Here is a 16,707-nt window from a genome sequence, read left to right as displayed (position 1 = left end):
TCACTAAATTCATGCCATGCTACATTTATGTACTCTTGCGCCTCAATATCGAATTGGTTCCATTTTGGATAGTATGGTATAGGGGTTTTTAAGGCTTAGAATTATAAATTAAATTCCGTAATATTAGCTTTACTCTTTCTTGTGAATAAAAGCAGTATTGTTAGTCTTAGCTTAGCAGATTCAAGTAGTCTTATGCTTAATTAAGCAGATTCAAGTAGTTTTATCGATATATGTCATCTTGTAGTCGCTTTTTTAATATAAACATATTTTACATGTATATACTTATGTTTTCTTTTATATAATATATTTGTAAAGACACTCCCTCCATGGAAACCAGCTTAATGTCGTTGGGGCTAGCGTGTCTTCTGCATTTAAATAAAGTATGCCATACCATACCATATACCGTATCACGAAGATTCAGTGTCTTCAAGCAACTTTTCAAATGGAAAAAGTAGTAAGTAAATACCTACCATGACCTACTAAAGCGTAAAGAAATTGAACGACGACTATTTCATCCTGAGTGTATTAAGGGGTATGGTTCTATAGAACCTCTGGTGAAGCGTCGGTGGGGACTGAAACACGAAAAGTTCTTTGCTGACGAACTGAAGAGCTACGGCTCTAACATTACTTTTTAAAACATCCCAGGAGCTACATCTTTACAGATCAAAATATTTATTGGTTCATTGTTTTATTTTACCATTTTACAACAATTTAGTTTCATTATTCACATTATTATATATATATAATTTATAATTAAATACTCATATTTAACAGGATTTTTGTATTAGGTATAAGAGGTGAATGATTTTACTAGTGTTGATGTATTTATGAAATGGCTGGTTGCCTGGCTAAAGAGATTGCATTTGTACAAGGCCATTGACAAACACAAAAATACTTAATATGCAAAACTAACACAACCCCTTGTGCTTGGTAGTTTTCTGAGTGTCGCAGGCGTACACGTTTCTTAATATTGGACTTAATTATAAAGCTACCGCTTTTTTTCATGATGTCTCATCACATTGTGATATTAGTTTTCGATAAGGTTAACATGCTGCGACAAAAATCATTCCGTTTTAAATTCCTTTTGCTGCACATGTCAAAAAACCTTCATATGCGCTCTTCATCACGTTTGCCATTCTTGTGAAGGTATTTAAATGGAATATCTTTTACGTTTTTCTTTCATGAAAGTGCGTGCAGAGCTCCAGAGCCCACGTGCCGGCTTGCGTGTGCTCTTAAGATATCAGTACCTTTCCATCCATAATCAACATAATCATGATCAAGATCTATTGGCAATATTGGCAATAATCATAACACCCGGACGGAGCTTTCTGTGACAGGGGATCACACAACTGTTTCCGGCAAAGACGTGAACCTGTTGAAGTTGAGCTGCAGTAGAGGTTTGATATTGTCCTTTAGCAGCATATTTTACATGATTTTACATGATAACTATGATAAATGAATAAATTGTTCAAGTGAGGCCTCGAGCGTCTTTTCAAAACTTTAATCCAATCTTTCGCCGATGTACGGCTTCATCAGGGAATAAGAAAATATTACAGCACAGCGAATTAAATAGCGATGAAGTTGACAATGTAGGTGTTCAAGGCCCCGCTAGAACAGTTCATTCATTTATTATTTAGCTGCAGTGTTGCTGTACTTTGGGGATGATTAAAACTATTGATAAAAATAAGAAACGCTTAAACTATCAATTGTGTATTGAAGCCTAATGTGATTCTCTGCGTGCGATACAGTTCAAGTCACTTGTGTAAGACACACATCATGAATAACTTTAACCTCCATCAATGACGCTTGTCACGTCTGTCCTACGTTTATTGCAAATGGTATACGTTCCTCTCCTTTCGGACAAATGTTAGCAGCCTTGTCCTCTTAAATGTTGGTAAAAGCAACGAAAGCTGTTTAATCAATTGGGATACATTTTAAGAGACATACTTTGGAAAACATTGAGTTTGTGCGGTGTACTAATTAATTTGAAAATACTTAATACACCTAGTTGAATTGTACCGAGCAAATGGTGTACCCGACGTCGGGTGCAGGCGACTTGAGGTCCTTCATCTCTTGACCTGTACTGAACAATCACATGATTTAAAAAGGAACCCCACCATTTTTTTCCCTGATAGTTGTAACAACAAAAAAACATCAAAAACCCAGCCACAATGGGATCACAATATAGTATCTATGTACTTGAGAGGTTCCAGGGACACTCAACGGCACACGCCAATTAATTACCAGAAAAAGTCACTTCTCTTTGATTAGCAATGCCGCCTTCATGTTAACCTCGCAAAGGTCGATAAATAAATTGTAATGAAAGGGTTGAATGTATCATTAAATTAGCACAATATAGCAAGATAAAAAAATAAAATCCTGATATTGATCACTATTCAGTTGATTAACGTCGAATAGTTATGGAATGGTCGCTTAATCATTTGGTTCACCAAAAACTCTCCCCAGTCAACATCAAGTGAAGTCTTCCATGATGATGATGGAGTGAGCCGTCGTGTCGCCGAAGGATCTCGATTCTTCAGTGCTAAATTATGAGAAGTTCAACGTCTGTGTTGGTGTCTTTGGTGGCTGTGAAGTCCAATCCGGGAACGACGTCGGCGTCCATATTTTAGGCACACAAAATGATAAGATCACCAGGAAAGCAGCTTTACGGCGGGCACGCCGGCGCATCTTCAGTTCTTTAATTCTGTTCACATGAAACGCTTTCCGGCGTTCATGACAGGCTCTTCGCCATTCAGAACGATCAGCAATGTGTCCCATACAGAGGTGTTGATGTTGCAAGCCTTCAGGGTTGACTTCAGGACATCTTTACATCTTTTGTACTGGCCACCTTGGGGGCGTTTACCTTGAGTTCGTTCAGTTCACCCATAAAAGAAAGCCTTTGGTAACCTGGATTCATGCAGACGGGCAACATGTCCTGACCATAGGAGCTTAGCCATGATTCTTAATTCTCTGTCTTGGTACAAGGAAACGAATTGGGCGACAACCTGTTGCAGATAGATTGTTTTGTATATTTACCTCTCCTCCCTTCGTCTTTTTTGCTGGACTCAGTATGATCCTCTTACTTTGGGCAAAGACAGTCGAGACTGTCTTTGCCCAAAGTCCTAAAACCTTTAAGGGCCCGAAAATTCATTTAAAAAGCTGGTTACGATGTTGCTCTGTCAAGACCCGCCTTCCCCCTACATAAAAATAAACATAATCAAAAACTCTTATGGTTCTCAAAAACATTTTGTGGCCTGCAAAAAATGCGACCTGGCAGGATATTGAATACTCGGACCGAGTTGTCAGATCATTTAAGTGATCAGTGAGACTGTTGTGGAGATGTTTTGGATGAACTATTGGAGCCTTTCGCTGGGAACGCGCATTAACTATATTATATCTCGATTTACACATTTTCTTTTATCACAGAATAACCTTTAGTTTATACAGACGTCTTGAAAAGAACCCTTGCTGGAAATCTGGGTAGGGTTTCCCGCTTTTGAGCTTATTATAGAAACTAAAATCATGAGATTGTAAAATTTTCTATTCGACGAAACGCTTAAAGTAAAGTAAAGCAAAGTAACCATATCAGTAACGTCGATAACTGGCGATATTCTCTCTGTGCTTTATTAGTTATATTATAATTTTCAAAAGAATCATCTGTAATTCATTCCCTTTGGTTCAAAACAAGAGGAAAAAGCATTTTAGCCCTAATCCAGTGAGGCTTAAGAGTGTCACGTTTAAATCAAATGCTTCAATTCTGTCATAAAATAAAAGCTCTTTCATTTATTATTCATGGACAAATGAACAACGAAGTGAGATTTCTTAGAGACTAAGTAAAAGCAAGGAACGGGACACTACCCTTCTGTTGATAAAATTGTATTATGCAGAAAAAGATCGTTCGAACTTCGAAAATATTGAAAGCCTATTGACAATTATATAAGAGGTATACTTAATGGGTAACTTTGATTGGCATTGTTCTATTGGCTACAAAATTTAGTAAGTGGTTTAATGACCTTACTGCGTTTAAATGTGTTTAACAAATAATGTGTATTTTGTACAAAAAGATATGTTTTACAAGTCTCCAATAGCTCAGTGGTAGAGCTTCCGAACTTGTAATCAGAAGGACGTAGGTTCTACTTCCGCAAAGGAACACACGGCTTTTTTCCGAGTGTCCCCGACACGACATCGGTATGTAAATCTCTTCAATGTGCTTTGAAAGTGCAATCTTCGGAATTTCATTATCCCTTAACAACTTGAAGGTTAAAAACTAGGTACTTATGATTTCGCTTGCTTTCTGTCCAATAATTTGTCTTTGAAATAAGTCAACGGTTGATGTTTTTGGGCATTAAACTTAAGTGGACCTCCTCACGACAGTCTTCTTTAGAGATAAACCAAGTCTTAAAAAAACTAACAAGAGCTACTTTTTTTAAATTCGATTGGCGTTATTTCCAGATAGAATCTCTAACCTCTGAGCCACTGAAAATCCATTGACAACAGGGTCACTAACGATTCCTCGGGATCGCGACTTTTTACCTCGAGCAGGGCCATCACTACTTCGAGAGTCTTCGCTGAGCGTGTCGGAAAGTGAACGTATATAATTACAAGCAATTCGAAGAATTTCCAACTTGGTAACGCGTCTTTTACTCTGTGGTACTGGAAGACATTTCTTAAGACTTTCTAGAGCTCTGTTCAGAGAACGCATTCGACGACGTTCGCGATCGTTTGCTCGAAGGCGTCGCATCTTTTTTAATGGTTGTCCTCGAGTTTGTCCAGAGTGTGATGCGCTGTATGCAACGTTTGGGTTCCACGTGTCGTTCATGATGTTACCTGCCAAGCATAAGTCTTCTACGTCTTTCATTGCAGCCGTTGTTTTCAAGCCGTCGGCACTCTGCATGACCTTAGGCGTAGTGCAGTCTCGGCTGGCTTTCTCCGCGCAAGAATATGTGGTTAGTTGGCAAGGTTGCATTGTGCTTGATGTTGTGGGAAAATCACTTTCTCTGATTTTAACAAAAGAACTCATGGGAGGCTCTGCAAAAGTAGTTTGGATGGGACGGTTTTGAAGACCAAAGCTGTCGTCCATAAAGTCTTCGTTAAAAAGTGCATCCGTATAAAATCCGCCAGAAAATATGTCATCCATTCTAAACAACAAGATAAAAACAAACACGACGTTCGTAGGATGCTATGAAATTGGATCACCCCAAATCAGCCGTAAAGATTTTTTTTAAAAAATAAGAAGCGAAAGCTAATCAACTGACTTAGAAATCTCCTACAAGCTGTTGGCATTAATGTGAAAGATAAATTTGAAAGTGCTTTTCATCTTACTAAACCATTTTATGTTTATGAAGTGTAACATTTGGATCATATGTTTTAATGAAGTCTGTGAAAATTTCTGGTTTTTTTTCCTTTTCAGTTTCCGTATGGCAAATTAATGGAGAAATAATTTACTAGATATTTAGTCATTTAAACACTTACTTGCATCGGTTGGTTGGTGTCGCCGTCTTGCGCTAAGCCAAATGAGCAAGATTTGTTTTCATGTGCCGCTTTTAACACTGACAGCGTTTTCTTTACAAAGAAACGTCATTACGAGGACAAAACCAATTAAATAAACTTTTGCATAAGTGCGAAAACGCCGATGAAAGCGCGGACATGAGTAGCAGGGTATTCTTAAGAGCTGTCAAAACAACACAATTAATTTGACAAGATTTCTCAAACTCGACACTGCGTATTTTTTATTAGCTATCGAATTGGCAATCGACTACCCTAAGCGTTTACGTCTATGAGCTATTCAATAACGGCGTGTTTTTTAATCGCAGTTATTTATTAAACTGTCTTTTTAATCAAATGAGACTCCTCAAAAAAAAAAAAAAAACAAAACCAAGGGCAATATATGAGTTTCTGCAAGTATGCCTCAAACACAGCTTTTGATAGGGTAGAAAACATCTATCTTAAAGTTGCACGAAGTTTCCTCAACTGGGTTCCAAGAAAACCATTAAAAGCTTCCTTTGAATCCAATCAAAGCCTCACTTTCCATCTATCATCTATACGCATGCGCAACGTTTTCACTTTTCCGCTCTATAGTTTGTAGCTGGAAACGAATGTCGAAAATACTGCGTTTGAATTGCTACAACTGGAACCTACGAATTTGAGCATTAAATTCAAACTCCTTTCCGTGTCCAGAGAAAGTTATTCTCAAATTATCCTATCAATGACTAGCAGAAAAACTAATTTGCATTTCGCTGAATATTTATATTAAAGAGAAAGCATCAAAAGAAGAGGCTCACTCGTTTTCTTAAGCGACGAAATTCGCTCTTAATTTTTTAATAATTAGTTTAAATGCACTATTTTTTTAATATTGCGGGGATTCTTTTTCGTTTCCATACGTTTTTAATGTTCAACACGCTCTTTCCCGTGAAGATCACTTCGTATTTCTCAATTAACAAATAACAAAACTGAACGAAATTAGAATCCATACAAAAGTCACTCGCGTTGCTTGTCACTCGCAAAAACTGTCACAGTCCGATATATTAAGGACGTTAATTTCATATTTAAGTGGTTTTTTCTTCAAGGAGTCCTTTTCTTGAATGATATGGATGGTCCAATATCACATTCGTGTGGGGAGAACAGCCAAAAGTTCATCATTGGCAACGGTCAATTTCCACACAAACTCCTGTTGTACTTTAAGCTTATATTCCCAACTTTCTGCGGCAACATGTTTTTTGAAAAAGAGTCTTTTGTTTAGCTGTAACAAAAGGTGCATGTCTAGAATCTCAAATGGTGAATAATTGATATTTCCAGTCGCTTAGACGTAAAGCATCTTCCTTTTATCTCCCACACAAAACCCGGAGTGAGGGTGGAGGCCCTGTCAATTGTCCTCGCACGTTTTTCACATCTGATGGCAAATCGTTCAGTGTCTAATAAACATTGTTGTAAGGATGTACATGGAATTCAACCAACAATACTTAACAATTAATGAAGCTGGCTAAATCTGCCCATTTCTTAGGTAACCTGCAATGACACACCATCACAATATACAGCACGTGTGGTGATCTGTATGGCTTGAGGCTCCAGTGAGTTCGTATATGAGAAGCCAATGTGTATGGGTTACCTTAAACCCTGCTGTTTAAGGACAAATTCCCAGGAAAAATCAAATTTTGCACGGGAATTTTCTAGAATAAAAAGTAGGATTTGAGCTAAAGAACCTCTGATTCCTAGTTGGTGTTATTACACATCGGAGGTTTTCAATGCAGCAGGAATGTTCAAAAGTACAAGTTGTGACTTGAGGGGAGTAATAATCATTCGAGGATTTTCTGTGAACCAGTGTCCCATCTGGATTAGGGCATTTCTGATGTTGAAGCCCCTTGTGCTAAAAAAACTTGACTTTAACCCCCTATCTTTCGTGATTGCTGCTACTGAGCGAAAACAAAATGAGCTTTGGACGATAAAAGGAAGTAGCTGGAAGAAGCATTGCAAAGGGCTTCACTATAGAGTATCACTTTCAATTTCTTCCATTATTTAATGTTGAAACACTTGAAATTCAAAAATAAAAGATATATATGTATATGTGACTTTTTGAGGTGAAATTGTGAGGCTACAGACCGTCTCAAAATAGGTTATAGACAAATCCCCTTTCCATTTAAAATGCCTAATGTGCTATTTGAAATCATTCTTTCCTTCAATGAAAGCCCGACAACTATATCAAAAACATTTCAGGACGGAACAATGACACACGCCCGACAAATTAGTTAATTTTCAGAGATATTTATCAACACATGTGCTCGAAGGAACAGCTCAACGTAGCAACACAATTTGCTTTCATGGTAGTTTAAGGAAAGGTTCATTGCTTTTTAAGCACTCAGATCTTAACTCATCAAGCTTTTAATAAGCGGTATGCACCGTTTAAGATGATGAGTGTTACACGTGGATGAAATGGTAAACTGACTCATGCAGAGGGATGAAAACTAACGAACAATTGATGGTTTGACGTATATATTGCATCGGACAAGCAAGGGAAAAGCTCATGTTTAATATCTCAATAATTGGCTGCCAATTAGTAGGCACAGCTTTCCTTTATTACAACGCAATATTTACAATAATACGGAGAACGGTGTTTAGTGAAGATCAGTGTTTTCAAGAAACACTTACACATTGAAAAGAGTAAAAAATACTATTTGTTAACTAAAAATGAGTTTTACGCGCTCTGCTTTGGAGCCCCAAAAAAGAGTTGACAAAAGCTTCACTTAATTTCCATGGGAAGAAAGCACCATCTTTTGAAATACTCTTGGATTTGTTCTTTCTGTGGCTAGAGGCTTAGAGTTTATCCATTTACTACGAAATCTGAGCCAAAATTGTCAGCTTTGAATAAGAAGAACATCATCTCGAGCCTCAAAATAGTGCCATCTTCTGCTCTGCATGAATCAGCCAACAGTTCTTAAACGTGGGAACAGAACAACTTGCTAACCACCTTGTGTAGATAACTCCAGTTTGTAAAGTCAGTACTTTTGACAGTAATCAACAACATACTAAATGAGGTGGTCAATGGCTTTGTACTTCAATACTTCCATCCACAGAGTCAGGTGTGTCAGTTTTATTTATTGATGATTGAAAGCATGTTTGGTGTAAGCGTTTGCAGCCGGGTTATTTCTTTTTACCATGGCCCTCATTTGTGGACTACACACACAGGATAAGGATGATTTTAAAGTCACCTTGAGCAATAGTGTACGTCGTGAATACTCTAGCCCCCAGACTTACATGACTTGTCGTGGTTGGCTAACCGATCGCCAATCCCTTCGCAGCTCGAACTCTTTTTCCCACACTTTGCATATCATGACCAGGTACGCTTATCTCTTTCATATTCATATAAGTTTCTTTTATTTGAATTTGCACGTTTTTAATGGATTTGTCCTCTTTGCCCTAATGCTTTTTTAAAAGTTTTCATACATCTTGGAATCGGCGATCCCATAGAAGTGTATTTCACCGGACAAAATCAGGCTAAGGTTCTGACTCCACTAACACGAGCATTCAAAGTGAAATCGTTTAATTATGAGTGTGCAGGCAGTCAACTGATGAATACACGTGCTAGAATAGTGGTAGTAAATTATACATTAAGATATTTGTTACAATGCAACTGAATGAAAAACGTGAATAATGTACCACGCCAGATACGAAAAACCACTGAAAAAACCACTCCTTTTTTGTGGCCAAAAAGGTGGAAACGTATTCCCCATCTAAAGCAGTGGCACTAAACCTCGGGGAAGAGGTACTCCTAGAGCCCCCTCCATAATAAAACCAAAAAGAAAAATGAAGTCACCACAAAGGCTGACTGACGTAAAATGGTGAAAAAAACGCCCGCGAAAAGCTAAAACGAGATCACATGGCAGAACTCGAGCCTCTAATTCGCTCCCAGGCCACGTAACCGTCAGAAATTGCATCTTTGAATATTTACAAAACCTCAAAAGTAACTTCGGACCAACTGTTTTGCCTAGAATCCTTAGACTTACAAGTCATCCATAGATGAAAAAAACTAGTACAAATTAACAAAACTTTTGAGTTAAGTTGTTTATCATCGCAGTTATTAATCAACGCTACTTGAACAGAAACGAAATGAAAGCCTGAAAAATTCAGGCTTAAACGGGATCCGAACCCTGAGCTCCGTGATACCGGTGCAGTGTTCTGCCAATTGAGCTATCAAGCCATTCGGGAGCTTACCCTTGTGTGAGTTCATATTGAGCCCATAGAGGATATAGATATGACATGTCTATATAAAGTATCTATATAACGTATGATATGGAAGTTTCAGGCTTCCTTTCGTTACTGCTTGGGTAATGTTAATTAACGTTAATTAATAACTGCGATGGCCTATCGTAATACGCGTGATGAATACACAAGACTGCTAAATGACACTAAGACGAAATACTATGCCGACTTATCTGAAGAATCCGCTGGAGACACTAAGAAGCTTTTTAGTATCGTTAACTCTCTTTGTAAAGTTGACAATCGTTACGATACATTACCACTTCAAAATAGTCCTCAAAGTTTAGCAAACGACTTTGGTGCTTTTTTAATCAAGAAAATCGAGCTTATTCAAGAAGATATCGATCACATCGTAGTTAACCAACCAGAAGTAGAGTCATACCATCTTCATTCCAAATTAGAACGTTTTTCCAGGCTTACAGAAGATAGTGTCCAACGTACCTTCCATGATGTCATCAAGCAACGCTACCTGCACACTCGATCCAACGTGGTTAATCAAACGCTGCTCAGATGTGTTGACGCCTGTTATCACTCAATTGCTAAATCTGTCATTACTGGAAGGTCATGTACCTGCACCATGAAAAAACGCTATGGTTAAACCAATGCTAAAGAAGTCAGGCATCGATCCTACCCGCAGTTCAAATACATATGGCTTTCATATATATTAACTTTCGTCATAATATACCTTTTGCTGTTAATAGCTGCAATGCTAAGACCTGCAAATAAAAGAGTGCGCCAAGTTTTTTGGGAACGGTGTTGAAAGGAAACACATGATCTCAGCTAAGAGGAGCAAAACACACGAGGAAAAGACAGCACTGAGAATGAACTTTGCTTTAAGTTAGCTGATGGTTGGAAAAGAGCTTGCCTGGATAGTCATGCAGATGATTCGCACTGTGAAAAAGAATGAGAAGTCAAAGGATTGATTCCAGACAAACAAATAACATAAATAAGCCCGTGAAAAAGAAAAATGCGAGTTGGGAAATGGGTTGGGAGAGGGTGAAAACTAAGCCTATAAATGAGACAAGTAGGTGACCAGAAAACCTGTAAACAAATTGTAAAGCCTCACAAACAAATCAGGAATCTGCTTTGACCAAAGAGAAAGGTAAATTGTTATGTGTCAAGTTTGAGTTGCAAATTTGTAGTAAAGAGATTATCTCTACGAGTACTTGTTTCTAAAAGACGAAATTGTTGTATTACTAGAAACTTATGCTGGCTTTTCAAAATGTAACTTCTGTGAACTGAAGCATTGTAAAGTATGAACGTGTACTGTTTCTTTTCTTTCTAACATACATAGCGAACTTGGTCCGATTTGTCATGGAGTGGGCACAACAGATAAGAAAACTAGGCGCAGCATTCGCGCAATCTAAAAATATACATTTCAGAAAATTATAATGGGCAAAGGGTTTCGCTTTCTTAGCTAATATTCTGTTTTGTGAGGTCGATAGATCTGAGGTGTGTAGCCTTCGCAAAATAGTTGAGACCAAGAATCCACTCTTGTTGAGACCCAACAGTGACAACACAATATCAGCTAACAAGAGAAAATAAGGGGACAGAGAAGGAGGCTCCCGGTCCAGCCCTTGGGATATGTCATGTCCACGAAAGTTATTTTTAGACGAGCGGAAGTCTTCCGAGACGTCCGCATGCAGGCCAACCTCGGTCCGATGTTTGAAAGAAAATATATATTCATCAGCCTTCCACGTGCGTCATCATTTTCTCTTTTCACTAAGAACCTGAGAGCGAAGCAAGACTGCATGCGGACGCCTCGGAAGACAGACTTCCCCTAGAACAAAGACTTCCGCTCGTCTAAAAATAACTTTCGTGGACATAACATATCCCGGCCAACGCCTTTAGCCTCCCTCTCTGTCCCCTCATTTTCTCTTGCAGCTAATCATAACTCCGAGTCCCTGCAAGGAAGGCTACAACGCTACGGCAAATGAAACCCTTCAGCAGTCAAAATTGAAAATTTTAAAGTAAATATAAGGACGCGCTGCCTTGCATAAGAGAGTGGATTTGATTCATTAAAGTCAATTACGAAACTCATGAAATTGATGATATCGTTGATTTCATTGGTTGCGGTCGCATTAGGGAGTTAACACTAGTTCTATATCAAGTTCTATTGTTCAGTGTTCCCCTAGGTATTTAAAACACAAGAAATTAAAGGCTGCGGTCGCATTCGCGAGTTGACACTAGAGTAGTGTCAACACTAGTGTCACCCATTGTGTTACTCTCAAATGTGACCCCAATCATTGTTGGCAGGGAAGGTACATCAGAAATTTCAAAAACTCAGTGAAAAATTCTATCTGAAAAAATGTTACTGAGCAATGATTAGTTGAAGCAAATTGAAAAGCGCTTCTACTCGGTAACAAAGGAAGCATCTGACTTTTTTTTAAGCTAGCGAGCTAGAAACTTGAAACGATTAAAATCCGAACCTGGATCCAAGTTGAAGGGTCATACGGAACAAGGAATTTTCTCATCTTTTTCATGCGATTCTTCATCCGACTTCGTCGAATCACACAAGCGTTTCTTCCTGAAAAGAAACTTCTCAGATTTTACTCTTGCTAAAGCCAGACACCGTTTTACAAATTCGCAGAGTACGGTTCGTTAAAGTTTTGTCGGCAGCCATTTGTTGCCAGCTTTGTACAAATTTGGTTAGATTTGAAAAAAGCAAGTTTACTAAGGCCGTATAATAACCTTTTAGCTTCAATTCCCTTCAAAACGTCTTGACATGAAGTCAAACAAAGAAACGCTTGAAACGGGTTTTCAGCTGAGGGCATTTTGCACAGACGCCGTTTCTATTTATTCTTGACGAGTTATAATCAATCGTGTAACATTTGACAATTGGCTCAACTTTGAAAAAATGTTACAAACTACAAAAAGGATCCTAAAGGGCCATTTTTTCCCAGCGATTAAGAAAATTGTGAACTTTATTCAAACTTAACACTTTAAATTCTTGTCACATACGGGGCAAAATTACTGAATGCTGATTGGCTTAATCACGTAATTTTTAATTTTTCTTAATTTTTCCTTTACCACCGTAAAAAGGTTAAGAGACACAAAACTGGAAGTAAGGATGTTTTTCAGCCCAAGCACAATTTTTAGTTTGCTTGATTGCTCAGGAGATGCTTATGCAAGTCAAATATCATCTCGGGCTCTTGTTTTTTAAAGTATTCTTAACAAGTAGTGTTTTGCATTTCTCTCCTTCTTCCTGTCCTCTTAGAACTCCGGCTTCCCGCCCTTTTCTCTACCGCCTTCTGTACCCCTCCCACTCCCTATTCTCTCTCAGTATGTCATAAGCGTTAGTGATGTTTATACAATAGTGATCAGATACTGTACACTGGTCAAAATGTGGGAAGATAAAACAACAACAGCAACAAAAAAATAATTGAGGATACACCCCCTACACGCACTGTAGTTGTAAAGAGCCCGTCCATTTTCACTTAGTTTGCTAATAACAACTACAGTAAGTAATAACCTTAGCTCAAGCTCCATTTATTGTGAACACTGAATTAATTTAGGCCAGCATTTGACAGAAAGTTACTATTTCTGGTCATATTTTCTGCAATTTATGACTTTTTTTTTGCCATCTACTTGATACATCTGTCGGAAACAGCCTCCATCTTTGAAAAATATGGAAAAGAGACATATAGTACAGGTCAGTGTATTTTGTTTTTGGAACCCAAATACTTGTAACTATGAACTGTAAAAAATGTCCATATATCCTTACCCAATTTAAATGTGACATTGTCTGCTTTCATTCATTTTTCTTTATTAAATGAGTTTTTTTAACCCAATCGCATTGACTCTTAAACCGCTTCCCTTTGACGAGTGAAATCGCCTGGTGTTAGACAGAGTAAAATCTATTAAGTCTTACTCCCAGGAGTCAATGGGTTTTGAAAAAGATAAAAGAAAATAGTTATATGTTGCCATGTTTATTCCAAAGACACTATACTTAGAAAATCACTTAAAATAATAAAAGCTATACGACTATATAGACTAACCCTTTCAACCCATTGACGTCCCTGAGAGTGAGACTTGATAGATTTTAATATGTCTAATGCCAGACGATTTTACTCGTCAATGAAGGGCAGTTCATGCAGGAGTCAATGGGTAAGCAATCTCTACTGCGCTTTGTCCAAAATCAAATAATTTCCGCAGCCTTTAGGCAAGGGAAATTATTTGATATTGGACAAAATGCAAGTGAACTTAGTCTCTAATTTCCCAAGTATACCACTGCATGTGTAGAAACAAGAAAAACCTTTTCAGTTTATCATTTTTATCAAAATAAATTACAGTCTTCTTTGGTTTACAAAATTACAGCTGAAGTAGCTGTAAATTTATGAGTTGATAATCAAGGGCGGATCTAGGGGAGGGGAGGTGCACTGGGTGCACGTGCACCCCCCTCGGTTACCAAAAAAAAAAGTTTAAAAAATTCTATACGTAAACTTAACAATTGTAAACAATCACATAGCAAGCGCCTGAAATTACTGTCATGTTACACTCGTAATTCTTCCTAGTAATGTAAGCTTAGCTAAAAAACGGCAAAGCGAATTAAGCTACTAGAGGATATTAAAAGCCCAAAAGCTGCATTAAGTTAGATTTTTATTTGCCTCATCATTTATAGATTTATCATACTACGTACAGCCCTAACCCTCTTAAAAGCATGTATTATACATTGCCTAACATATGAAGCTTGGGCGTCCTGTACATTTCCGTCTGATATGTGCACCCCCCTAGCCAAAATCCTAGATCCGCCCTTGATAATAATGCTTTTCTCTAATTGCTAAATTTCAAAATTTCCATTCATTGCCTCCTTTCATATGTATTAGGTAACTCCAACGCAGAAATAACTTTTGAAACCTTAAGTGGCAATTTAATGGCACAAAAAGATGGTAAGGTTTCCTGAATTTGTTTTTTTGTTTTTTCTTATTATTATTAGTTTTTATTAACTTTATTGGGTACTCCCCTTATAATATATAATATAAATTCACAATAGTACTACACACGAAATGGTGAAAAGCATAAAGACAAAGAAGGAAGCAAAACCCAAAAGGGACAGGTGCAATGGGACTTACATCCCATGCAAGGGACCGCCCCTAGTTTGATATCTTTAAAGATTTAAATCAATTAGAAGCAGCAATTACCTATACACTGTAGTAGCATGAGGCCAGGCTCATTTAATAGGCGATTAATATAATAGGGCCAGAGAAAGAATAATAATTATTTATAGAGTGAAAATGTCAAGTAAAACAAGGGAACTGAAGGTGTTTTGCTAGTTTTCCTTAATGGACTGATTGACTTTTATCTGTGATAGATATTGGTCCTATTTTCTCATTCCCCTGCTCCAAGACTTAATTTGGACATAGACCGTTACATGTATTGAAAAGTGTTTTTCTCTAGTGGATTTTATTGTTATTGTGCAATCTCCATTTAGTTTTAGTAAACCTTCTATTGAAGGATGTTGAGTACTCGAAGACAACTAAGAAGCTCCTGTTGTGTTTAGACCTCACTACCACAAGGTCAGTTTCCATTACCATAGGTGGAGCATTAGTGAAAAAGTATTAAACTGTGTGGATTATCACAAGTAAATAGTCAATAAGTAGGTCGATACCAGAACTCCACTTTCCCTTCCCTCTATACCCAAAGTTGAGTATGTGTACTCGACCATATATATATATTAATTTTGAATCTTTCTTTTAACTTATGCCTTTAGTTAAAAAAAAAAGGAATTGTTAGTCATATTACCCTTTTAACTACATAAAGTATTGTTCTCCACACGGCGGGTCTAATTTGCAGGTCGCAGGTCGCAGGTCGCAGGTCGCGGGCTCCAGGTCATTGTTTCACCAATACAGAAGTATCCTAAACATTCTTAAAAGCTAACCTTAGGCCTAATTAGGCCTAAACAAAAGTTTTTAGGTCTAAGGCTAGCTTTTATGAATGTTTAGAATACTTTCTGTATTGGTGAAACAATGACCTGCAACCTGTGACCTGCGACCGGCGACCTGCAGATTAGGCACGCCGTTCTCCACACACTATTTTTAATTGATTTTACGTTTAGAGCAGAGAAGATCTGGAGAACCTATCCCCTGATTTTCAATTGATGTTGACTGCAAACTAATCTGACACTTCAGACTAACTGCAAACCCATCTAGAGATGTGCGTGGTGTGATAATCACTCTGCAAGGCACTGTGTCAAATGGATCTTTGGACGAAAGTGGGACAGTGTATGAATTTTTTTCACGATATTTTTCTCCCTGGGTTGGGATACCTGAAGACCCAGTCACAGGTAAGGGACTCACAAATATTGTAAAATAATTTTCCTATCTTATTTTGGGTCCCAAAGATGATTCTCTACTAATTCATGCATCATTAAGCATGGGGCCTTTTACAAAGGTGGAAGGGTTTCTCCTGTTTGACAAGTCTTTTAGTTACATATCGTTCACTTACATTGAAATTTAAATAATTTATAATTGTATCTAAACAGCTAAAAAAAGTATTTCCTGAACCTTACTGTGAACGTCCATCCTTTGAGAACATCGTGCGGGATGATCTGTTACACCTACTGGCAAAAGGAAATCATAATGCTACCAATTGTAGTTGGATTGCGTTAGTCACTTATTCAACCAGCCAGCCAGTCGTCCAGCTGCACTTTCACTTACACAGTAACAAGTTGCAAATTTGGCATTCATTTGTCCCACAGCCAAGTTGGAGAGAAAATAGGTTAAGATTGTCAATTTAATCTTTATCAGGCCTCCTGTACTTAGGGTCGGCTCACATAGTTCTTGCAAGTTATTGGTCATCAAGACTTCACAAGAAAGATTTGTATGGCAAATTGGTTTCCTGCTGTTTTTTTTTTGTCACTGTCCAATATTAATTTTCTAATGCCTTGGTAAATACATGCTATGCCATGCCATGTCAGTTTGTCAGTCAGTTAGTCAGTCATATAGCAAGTAAATAAAT

At 37.8% G+C, this 16,707-nt stretch overlaps 2 protein-coding genes across 6 annotated transcripts in view; one reads left to right on the top strand and one right to left on the bottom strand.

The window, feature by feature from the left end:
* The first annotated feature begins 327 nt into the window (after positions 1-327).
* LOC138033048 (phenazine biosynthesis-like domain-containing protein) overlaps positions 328-16,707 on the top strand; it is a 19,011-nt gene continuing 2,631 nt past the window's right edge. The window contains exons 1-6 of one of the 5 annotated variants that reach the window (XR_011128554.1): positions 328-454; positions 1,189-1,397; positions 13,361-13,402; positions 14,577-14,639; positions 15,182-15,266; positions 15,806-16,033. Coding sequence is in view for 2 of the 5 variants with exons in the window: in XM_068880787.1 (XP_068736888.1) it covers positions 14,624-14,639; positions 15,182-15,266; positions 15,879-16,033 (256 nt within the window). In the remaining 3 variants the exon portion in view is untranslated. Of the gene's footprint in view, positions 455-1,188; positions 1,398-13,360; positions 13,403-14,442; positions 14,640-15,181; positions 15,267-15,805; positions 16,034-16,707 lie in introns of those variants that run through there. The other 4 variants (XM_068880787.1, XR_011128555.1, XR_011128556.1 and 1 more) reach the window with 4 other exon arrangements.
* LOC138033603 (neurogenin-1-like) lies at positions 3,974-5,490 on the bottom strand. The gene is made up of 2 exons (XM_068881393.1): positions 5,473-5,490; positions 3,974-5,138 (listed from the first exon to the last, which is right to left on the bottom strand). Exon 2 carries the CDS (start codon positions 5,135-5,137, stop codon positions 4,427-4,429), a length of 711 nt encoding a protein of 236 aa, XP_068737494.1. The 5' UTR covers position 5,138; positions 5,473-5,490; the 3' UTR covers positions 3,974-4,426.

This window comes from Montipora capricornis, chromosome 14 (genome assembly GCF_036669925.1).
Source record: "Montipora capricornis isolate CH-2021 chromosome 14, ASM3666992v2, whole genome shotgun sequence".
In the NCBI taxonomy this organism is placed as follows: domain Eukaryota; kingdom Metazoa; phylum Cnidaria; class Anthozoa; order Scleractinia; family Acroporidae; genus Montipora; species Montipora capricornis.
The sequence above is the reverse complement of the archived record's forward strand: the minus strand, read 5'-3'. Positions and strand labels throughout refer to the sequence as shown.

Excerpts from the sequence above, each read along its gene's own strand:
- LOC138033603 (XM_068881393.1), bottom strand. The coding sequence starts at position 5,137 with ATGGATGACATATTTTCTGGCGGATTTTATACGGATGCACTTTTTAAC.